This window comes from Procambarus clarkii, chromosome 32 (genome assembly GCF_040958095.1).
Source record: "Procambarus clarkii isolate CNS0578487 chromosome 32, FALCON_Pclarkii_2.0, whole genome shotgun sequence".
In the NCBI taxonomy this organism is placed as follows: domain Eukaryota; kingdom Metazoa; phylum Arthropoda; class Malacostraca; order Decapoda; family Cambaridae; genus Procambarus; species Procambarus clarkii.
Window position 1 is genome coordinate 33,889,379 of NC_091181.1, and position 11,020 is coordinate 33,900,398.

An 11,020-nucleotide genomic window follows, 5' to 3' on the forward strand; every position below is an offset into this window, starting at 1 on the left:
CACAGTACTCCAAATAAACTTAAAACATCTGCCTCTACTCCAAGGTGGAAAAAAGGCAGTGTAGGCACATATGCAGTGGGTCCCTCCAAACCTACAGTTACCTTGTCACCCAATGTGGTGACTCCCAAAGGTGGTGTAAGCTGGATGATGTGTTTGTTCTGTAATGAAGAACATTCCATGTACTACTGCACTAATTACCCTAATCGTACTACACGTGTAAAGCGACTCGAGGAGTTACATAAATGCACCAGGTGCCTCAGGTCACATAACTCCAATACCTGTGCAACCCAATTGCACACCTGCAATAGGTGCAATAAGGGTCAACACCATACAGCACTGTGCGGGGACATAAGACCAAGGTCTTCCAAACCCCAGGTGGAGGAAGAAACTCCCACCATTTTACAGATGTACAGTATAATAAATGTACGTGACCTTTCAAGAAAGTCTGATAGTGTTACGATTTTGCCCACTGCCCAACTACTCATCATGAATGAAGGGACCAAAGTCACCACACGTGGATTTTTTGCCCTAGGGTCCCAGAAAACATGCGTCACACAGAAAGTGGCAGATGAACTTAAACTAAAACCTGTAAGGCAGGTAAAATTAAATCTTTCAGGGTTCTTCATAAACACAGGACCCCAAGACTACACAGTGGTCCAACCACTAGTATGTTTAGGTGGTTATGTCCAACCTGTACAGGCCATAGTAGTCAACCAAATCCCATTTGACCTATATGTTCATGGTCTAGAAAAAACAGCCAGATTCCTCCAAGGAAAAGGAATCAAATTGGCTGATAACAAAATAACGTCTGATCACCTCACTGATGTAGGAATACTTATAGGTGCAGACTATTACCACAAATTCATCACTGGACAAGATAAACAACAGGGAATGAACCTGTTAAAGTCAGCAGGAGGCAATTTACTCACAGGTAGAGTCTTAAACCTGAAGAAGCTTATGCCTGCTGACAATCAGTATTACTAGAAAATCAAATTTGTTAGCTGAATATAAATCTCCAGCAACTAAACACAAAGGAGAATACAGCTGACTATATAAATCAAAGACTGAATTTGCGACAAGTATTATTAGCCGAGATGGTTTCTATGGGCCTCAGTGGGATAATCAGTTGCCAGTAGCCTAAACAGCTACACGTCACAGCAACCAATGCCACTGATCCCACTGCAATCTCGGAATCATACTTGACTAGTAAATGTTCACATTCAGTCCTCTAAGCAAATTAAAATACAATAAAGCTAGAAAACCTAGCATCACGGGAGTTAGCAGGAAAATGAAATCACCAAGAGACTTCCAACACCTGCAACTCCTATAGGGGCATCAGTCCTGAACAAATTGATACATAAAGGTGCCAGTCAACAATAATAGTAAAACTCCTTACGTAGGTAGGCGTTAGGAAAATTAACTCGGGTCAGCAGAGTACAAACTGAGGTCTGTACTCAGTAAAGAAAATGCAGCTGCCTATGTCAACAGAGGCTGATCTTAATATCATAATTTAAAGTTGAAGGTGAGCTCATGAGTCTTCAGTGGCAAACTAGTTTACAGTAGCCTAAACAGCTACAAGTCACAACAACCAATGCCGCTGATCCCACTGCAGTCTCAGAGCCATCCTTGATTTTAATGACTGAACACACTCAGTACTCTGAGTTGAATAAAACTTAATTAGGTTAGAAACTTGGTATCACCATGGGGCAAACAACCCCTACAATAATTTCCACCAAAACCCTGGTGACATTGTTTGGTGGACAGTGATGGACCACACTCAGAGTGGCCTATAGGTCGTATAGTTTCTGTTCATCCAGACAACCAGGGTATCTAGTGAAAAGTGAAAGTAAAGTGCCGAGGCACGACTACTCTCAAAACCTTAGAGAAACTAGTTCCTTTAGAGCTAGCACAAAAAGAAGTCACTCGGACTTCCAACACCTGCAGTTCCAGTATGGGACATCTGTCCAGAAAGGACTGCTGCACAACAATGCAAATTAAAATTAAAACTATATTATAATTCTCAAGGAGAGGAATGAAGTGCTCGGCAGCCCAAATTACAGTATTGGACTACGACCCGTGATTCTCTCCCCAACCCCCCAAATTATGTTGGAAATACCGACACTAGATTACTAACCACTAACTTCATTAGAAGAAAATGGGTTTCGTGATTGTTCAGGGAAATCTGTGATGCCATCAAAACATTCATTTAAACCCCAACACATATTGTTAAAACCACTAGTCCAGGCATTAGAATTAATAGAAAAGTATTCTCTATTATACCCGGTAAAATTAATTGTGTTTACAGGGTATGTATAAATTGGTGGCCATTAATTTTATGTACAAATTTTGCCGGTTATGAAGACTGACCAACACCTGGAACGGGTAAGCTGTTATTTTAACGTACAGTAATATCGATTTCTTCCTTGCTATATGCTGTGTTTAGTAGTGACAGGTTACTACTTATTAGTTACTCTGCAGGTGCAGCCGAAGGAAGGAAGAAATTACGAGTCATCCTAGTGCAACAGGAGGCATTCACATTAACCATTAAGGCTCATACCATAGAAGTCCCACAGTCATGGCTGAGAATGTTCAGTGCCTATTGTCAGGCTATAACAACTTAACAGCTTAGGCCAATGATTTCTATTTTACTAATCCATTTTAGCTGTAATGCTAACCCAATAGAACATGAATTCAATAGTTTATTATAATTATCAATTATATGATTAATAAGCTATATACATAACCCTCCCAAACATGTGTACAAGTAAACACCTAGCAGGATAACTTAAATATACAGTCCACTTTGAATTAATAATAATAAATTAAAGTAAGTTCAATAAATCAATATTTTAATTTATAAATAAACAAAATCCTGCTGGGAAAAAACCCTCTCTCTCTCTCTCTCACGCTCTCTCTTGCTCTCGCTCGCTCTCTCTCTCTCTCACGCTCTCCCTCTCTTGCTCTCGCTCTCTCTCTCGCTCTCTCTCTCTCTCTCTCTCTCTCTCTCTCGCTCGCTCTCTCTCTTGCTCTCTCTTGCTCTCTCTTGCTCTCTCTCTTTCGCTCTCTCTCTTTCTCGCTCGCTCTCTTTCTCGCTCGCTCTCTCACTCTCTCGCTCTCTCTCTCCTCTCTCTCTCCTCTCTCTCTCCTCTCTCTCTCTTTCTTTCTCTTTCTTTCTCTCTCTCTCTCTCATGCTCTCTGACCCACATAGTAGGCATCCTTCAGTCTCGGGAGACTATGGAGTTGCGCCCTAGTTGTCAATCCTGGTGCAGCATCTGGTGTGACTGTTGAGGCCAATCCGAGAGTGGCAGTCCATCCCACAACGAGCACAAACGAAGTCCGATTCTGGTCTGTCTTCTCGGCTACCGGCTTTCCTTCTCTGTCTCTTTGCCTCCGATTCCTTGGCAATCACTCCTCGAACTTGGAGAGACCTCTTTGAACAGACTGCCTCCAGGCTGAACGGTCTGCAGCCAGTGTCTCCCACATAGCAAGATCGACGTCCATGGCTTTCAGGTCCCTCTTGCATACGTCTTTGTACCGTAGCTGGGGCTTGCCTGTTGGACGCTTTCCCTGCCTCAGCTCTCCGTACAGGAGATCCTTGGGGATCCTGCCGTCGCCCATTCGCACAACGTGTCCGAGCCAGCGCATTCATCTCTGTTTCAGCATTGTGTACATGCTGGTGATTCTTGCTCTCCCCAAGACGTTGTTGTTTGTCACCTTGTCCTGCCAGGTGATGTCCAAGATGTGTCTAAGGCAGCGCATGTGGTAGGCATTCAGCTGTCTTTCCTGACGAGCGCGGAGTGTCCAAGACTCGCTGCCATAAAGGAGAGTGCTCAGGATACAGGATCTGTAAACCTGAATCTTAGTATGCTCAGTTAGCCTATTGTTGGCCCACACTCTCTTTGTCAGTCTGGACATGGTAGTAGATGCCTTACCGATGCGTTTGTTTAGCTCTGTATCAAGAGAGAGGGAGTCAGAGATTGTGGAGCCCAGGTACACGAAGTCGTGAACGACTTCCAGTTTGGAATCAGAGATGCCGATGTCAGGTGGGGAGTCCACTCCTTGTCCCATGACTTGCGTTTTCTTCAGACTGATGGTGAGTCCGAAAGCCTGAGAGGCCTCGCTGAAGCGGGTTATGAGCCGTTGGAGGTCTTCAGCTGAGTGGGCAGTGACTGCTGCGTTGTCGGCAAAAAGGAAGTCGCGCAGACACCTCAGCCGAACCTTCGTCTTGGCTCTCAGCCTGGCGAGGTTAAAGAGCTTTCCATCCGACCTGGTCCGGAAATGCCTTCCGTGACAGATCCGAAGGCGTGCCGCAGCATAACTGCGAAGAAAATCCCGAATAGGGTTGGAGCCAGTACGCAGCCCTGCTTTACTCCACTTCGGATGTCAAAGGCGTCTGATGTTAGGCCATCAAAGACCACGGTGCCCGTCATGTTCTCATGGAAAGATCTGATGATGCTGAGGAGCCTGGGTGGGCATCCGATCTTGGGGTGGATCTTGAACAGGCCATCCCTGCTGACGAGGTCGAAGGCCTTCATCAGATCTATGAAGGCTACGAAGAGTGGCTGCTTCTGTTCCCTGCATTTCTCCTGCAGTTGTCTGAGGGAAAAGCTCTGACCCACATACCATTATAATAATCTTGAAATGAGCCTTCTCTCACTCGCTCTCTTTTGCTCTCTCTTTTACTTTCACCATCTCTCTCTCTTTCTCTCTCTGACCCACATACCATTATAATAATCTTGAATTCAGCCTTAACTGTATTTATTTTATTAATATCAATCTTTGGTAGACAGCAGTTTGCTGCTGCGCAAGTCTATGGAAGGTTGCAGTGTGTTGGTCAAGATTTAGGTGGGTTCACCTAATTTATCCATCTCACAGGGTGGTGGTTGATTATACAGTACACAGATTGTGAGTAGTATACTCATAAACTTATTCAACTTACTAAGTAGCTGCAATGCTCCGTATTGCAAGTTCGTCATATATTTTTTTTATTCTGTGGAATAAATGAGACTGTTTCTGTTGTGACTGCTCTTCTCAAATCTTTTATTGCATTAATTTAACTTGACCGGTATTCATTAGAATACTGAAACAGCCCAAACTAATGAGTAGTAATTAGTTTACTCTTTGATTCAATTAAAAATTACTCGCTACAATATGCCAACACCATAGTATGTAACTTTCATCCCTTCACCCTTATACAGTTGTTTGTAATTCCTGACGAGTTTAACGCAAATACTATAAATCCTCCTAATATTTACACATGTTCCTTTTTCCTAGCTTCTCTCAGCATTACAGTAAACTTTGGGCAGGATTAATTACGTCACCTTAGAGCACTTTCATATAATCCACATATTTTCTCTATGTTCGCTAATCCTAGACGTAGTGTTCTTATATTAAGGATTCCTTACTACATCTATACATGTGGTTTACTTAATTACTTGAACATATTGATCAATGCATCATACCAGAGAAACTAGATTACATCTTGACTAATGAATAAAAAATAATCAATTTAGAGATGCAAGTTATACGAAAAATACCTGTTAACCGATGAAGCTATAGCTTGTTTGCTAGTGAATAATTAAATAAATGCAATTGGGTGTAGCGTTGACATAGGCTGTGTAGCTTGTATCTTTATCATTCGGCTTTCCTAACTTGCTATATATCTACAATTATTATATGATAGGATCTTCTTTCAACATTTTAAATTTCAATTTGAAATAAACTGCTAGGTTGCTATAAATAAACAGAGAAGAGATGGCTGCCTTATTGTAATAAAAGTGGTATTGTCACTCATACTGGAATATAAACACTGCCTAGTCCCTGAAATTCATTACCCTATTCATCATGGTGTATTGTTGTTGAGGCGGTTACTTTGCTTGGCAGGGTACGACCTGGTAGCGACGCGGATCATGCAACAGATAGTGGGTGAGAACAGGGACATTCCAGCCCCCTCCACTGTACCAGAGGCAGACCCCCTCCTCCGCTCCCTGCCGCCACCCAAGTACGTCCCTCTCTCTCTCTCTCTGTCTGTCTCTCTCTCTGTTTGTCTCTCTCTCTGTCTCTCTGTCTCTCTCTCTGTCTCTCTCTCTGTCTCTCTCTCTCTCTGTCTCTCTCTCTCTCTCTCTCTCTCTCTCTCTCTCTCTCTCTCTCTCTCTCTCTCTCTCTCTCTCTCTCTCTCTCTCTCTCTCTCTCTCTCTCTCTCTCTGTCTCTCTCTGTCTCTCTCTGTCTCTCTCTCTCTCTCTCTGTCTCTCTCTCTCTCTGTCTCTCTCTCTGTCTCTCTCTCTGTCTCTCTCTCTCTCTCTCTCTCCGTCTCTCTCTCTCTCTGTCTCTCTCTCTCTCTCTCTCTGTCTCTCTCTCTCTCTCTCTCTCTCTCTCTCTCTCTCTCTCTCTCTCAAAGAATCCCGCAACTAAACTTTTATTATACTAATACAGGTAAATGTAACAATTGTTGTAGTTATTGTTAGATTTGTATCAAATGCACTTCACACTCATTTGATTTCAATGTGTACATTAAAAATGTAATAGTATGTACACACACACACACACACACACACACACACACACACACACACACACACACACACACACACACACACACACACACACACACACATACATACATACATATACATGTCATATTCGGTTAAAAACCATGATCACCTTACACAAAATATATATGCTGGTGTGAATTTACACATAGTTTACATATAAATTATATATATTAAGAATTATGATCATACAAACTATCTGAGGTCCACATTAATTCTGATTTCACAGACAGCCTCGCCCTTGTCTCGATAAGTTTAATATACTACTTCCTCTCCCCAAGCAGTGCTATATCATACCATCTCCTTTGCCTAAAGATCTTACTTTCGCAAATGATCTTACCTACTGGTTTTTCAGAGCTTCCGAATACAAAGTGGCATTCAGTTCCCGGCCTCGCATCGCCCGTACGCCGCCTGGGTCTGCTGCTGCTGCCGAGAGGGGGTCGCCGGGAACTGCAGGCGGCGTCACCTCCAGCAGTCCTCGCCACGTCCTCCCTCCAATCTCTAGAACCAACCACACCTACACCCGCGCCGCTACCTGAGCTTGCATGCCACTCCGTCCAATGATACTACTATCTAAGCCTGTACCTCTCTCTCTCCTCTACCTTGACGGCTGGCTGGCCCGGCACTTCCTGCAGTAACTGGTCAAGTTGCCTTTTGATCAAATCTACTTTTGTTCGGTGCTTGACCAGGAGATCGAGATGGCCCAGGTGTGGTGGACCAAGTATGGTGGAAAAAAACGTTCAGTGGACCAGGTGTAGAGGCCCAGGTGTAGTAAACCTGGTGTGGTGAAGCAGGTATGGTGAACCAAGTGTGGTTGAACAGCTATAGTTAGGCAGTTGTGATGAAACAGGTGTGGTTGAGAACAAGAGGTACAAACCGCCCGCATCCATTTGCTCTCACTCACATCTCCAGCAACCATGTCGGTTTTTATTGACATGGTTGTTGAAGATTTATTTAAAATAGAGTGATAGCAACAAACTTATTTAGCAAATGGAGTCATAGCAAAAAAAAAGCTCAATGACAGCAGTGTGTACAGTAAATGTAGCTAGAGCTGTATATGGCCCGACCAACACACAGGTAACATGTACCGAACATACGGGGGCAAATCATACGACTGTTGATATATTTGCGTGTGTATATATACACACACCCCTCACGTCTAAACCTGTCCTCTTGGATAGTACATCGTATTTTGATGTATAAATCCCCCTAAGACTAAAAACTGGTGGACTAAAAATCCTAGCTGCTCATAAAATTGACGTGATGTCCCATTTTCTATTCGTGGATTCTTGGTTAGGTTGGGTTCGGGCAATTTAGTACATCAATTTAGTGCCATTGTGAACGCTCGAGAGGACAGTCTGTAGAATGTAAGCTGTGAATAAGCCTGTGTAAGGTCAGAGAGCCTAGCTAGTGGGTGTTTTTCACATGTTTTGTATTAAACGATCAGTGAGTTCTTGATATCGGGTAATGTGACCCACAGTACCTTTCAGGCGTAATGGGAGATTACATCACGATCTTATATTCTCCATGTAAGCCTTCTCGACTGTGATTTACTCACAACGCTTGCCTTTTAAAACACAAGAATAACTTAAAACACACACACCTGTACACACATGCATACATACACATTTATGTATAACGAAAGTGCATTATTCTGTTTTTCGTATATTATCTGGTAGGGTGTAATAAAGTGGTATGTTTATATATACAGTATATATATATATATATATATATATATGTCGTACCTAGTAGCCAGAACTCACTTCTCAGCCTACTATGCGAGGCCCGATTTGCCTAATAAGCCAAGTTTTACTGAATTAATATATTTTCTCTAATTTTTTTCTTATGAAATGATAAAGCTACCCATTTCATTATGTATGAGGTCAATTTTTTTTTATTGGAGTTAAAATTAACGTAGATATATGACCGAACCTAACCAACCCTACCTAACCTAAACTAACCTATCTTTATAGGTTAGGTTAGGTAGCCGAAAACGTTAGGTTAGGTTAGGTTAGGTAGGTTAGGTTGTCGAAAAAACATTAATTCATGAAAACTAGGCTTATTAGGCAAATCGGGCCTTGCATAGTAGGCTGAGAAGTGAGTTCTGGCTACTAGGTACGACATATATATATATATATATATATATATATATATATATATATATATATATATATATATATATATAATGTTGTACCTAGTAGCCAGAACACAGTACTGTACTCGACCTACTATGCAGAACCTGATTTGCCTAATAAGCTAAATTTTCCTGAATTTATTTATTTTTCAATTTTTTTTCTTGTGAAATGATAAAAATATCCATTTCATTATGTATGAGTTCATTTTTTTTTAATTTGAGTTAAAACTAACAGGTATATGACCGAACCAGACATACCCAACTTAACTTAACCTATCTTAAACTAACCTAAACTAACATAACAAAGTCAATAATTTATGTTCTTAATTAATATAATATAACAATAAAAATTCAAATAACCAAATGGGAACAATTTGTTTAAAATAAATAAAATCACTTGGAGTAATAGGTAAATCAGGCCTTGCATAATAGGCTGAGAAGTGCATTCTGGCTACTAGGTTTGACATTATATATATATATATATAAGTATATATATACACACACATACACACACACTATTTTCAGGCAACGAATATCATAATTAATAATGAAAGTAATTTTTTGTATTATATCATTTATGAAATTTTACTAACATAACTTGTATTCAAATAAATTATCAATACAGTCATCTTTAATTTTCCTCCAACTGGCAAATTCATAATTAAGAGTACTCAGATTTCAAACTGCAAAAAAATAAAAATATGTATCTAAATGTCACCTTGAACAGTTCCAACTCTAATGATTGTAAGAATTTTGTTAAGGTATAATTATTAAACTAATACTGTATGTGTAATCATTAGTTAATCTGTTTTCGGCTTTCACGGAATGAAGAGGCATTTTCGTGGAGAAGATTGGAGAATAATATGAACACAACCTAATATTTACTGACTTTGATAGACCACACTTTGATACAGAGAAATCTTAACAACACAGAAATCATCAGTAGATACAGCGATAGCTGGAGACTCGACATCAGTGAGGCACTACTTATCAAGAAGTCAACACCAGCAATCAACAGTCAATTAACACAACTATATTTTTACCCAATTCAAGACCCCGAACCAACATAGAAGCGGCAAGAGAATGTATGGGCCAATAGGCCTTCTGCAGTTACTTTCATTCTCATGTTTTCATACCCTACCTTACCCAAAACGTTTTGTATCATATCACCTCACCCGTTTTATATATATATAACGCATATAAGCATGATGTATGTTAAGTGTAAACAAGTCTTTAAGAATGCAAGAAGCCCTTACGAAACGCTTCTAGGTGTCAGACCAAAATAAAAATGAAAAATGAATTTTGGAGAATTAATTTTTCAATGACCCTTGACAGTGAAGAAAAACATAAGAAATAGAGAAAATTTGCGTTAGAATTATTAATCTTACCCTTTCGGTCATATTCAACAACATATATATATATATATATATATATATATATATATATATATATATATATATATATATATATATATATATATATATATATAATAAAATAATGCAATTAACTATTTTTACATTTTTTTTTTTTTTTTTTTTTTTTTTTTTTTTTTTTTTTTTTTTTTTTTTTTTTTTTTTTTTTTTGAGATATATACAAGAGTTGTTACATTCTTGTACAGCCACTAGTACGCGTAGCGTTTCGGGCAAGTCCTTAATCCTATGGTCCCTGGAATACGATCCCCTGCCGCGAAGAATCGTTTTTTCATCCAAGTACACATTTTACTGTTGCGTTAAACAGAGGCTACAGTTAAGGAATTGCGCCCAGTAAATCCTCCCCGGCCAGGATACGAACCCATGACATAGCGCTCGCGGAACGCCAGGCGAGTGTCTTACCACTACACCACGGAGACTGCACATTATACATTAATAATGTGTATTATATGTAATGCATGTATTATATACATTATACATGCACGGAGATATACATTAAATGGTCATTACTATAAAGAACCATGCTCAATACTTGGGTGTATTGCATACGGTTGTCAAAATCAACCGGATATAGTGACGAAATGTTCGTCAAATCACGTGAGCCCCAAAGAATGAGGTGATTTGATAAAATACTATGCCCAAGATTACCATCAGAGTGCCGGCGGGCTGATGGGCAAATAGCCTCGGCTACCATCAGCTTTTGTCCGGTCGTGATGGTCGAGTGGATTAGGTGCCCTGTACATCAGATGCAAATCTGGTGTACAGATTGTACCCCGCCAAATCGTTTAACAACCAGCCAGTTTACTGTTGGGTAAACAGAGGATCCTCCCCTAGCCGGGGAGGATTGACTGGACACCAATCCCTAACTATAGCCTCTGTTCACCCAGCAGTGAATGGACTAAAACGA

At 40.4% G+C, this 11,020-nt stretch overlaps 1 protein-coding gene across 1 annotated transcript in view; it reads left to right on the forward strand.

Annotated features, from left to right (window-relative positions):
- LOC123759404 (lisH domain-containing protein ARMC9) overlaps positions 1 to 9,307 on the forward strand; it is a 51,693-nt gene extending 42,386 nt beyond the window's left edge. The window contains exons 25-26 of the mRNA XM_069334890.1: positions 5,884 to 6,001; positions 6,905 to 9,307. Of these exons, the coding sequence (XP_069190991.1) occupies positions 5,884 to 6,001; positions 6,905 to 7,088 (302 nt within the window). The 3' untranslated portion in view covers positions 7,089 to 9,307. The remainder of the gene's footprint in view (positions 1 to 5,883; positions 6,002 to 6,904) is intronic.
- The last annotated feature ends 1,713 nt before the right edge of the window (positions 9,308 to 11,020 follow it).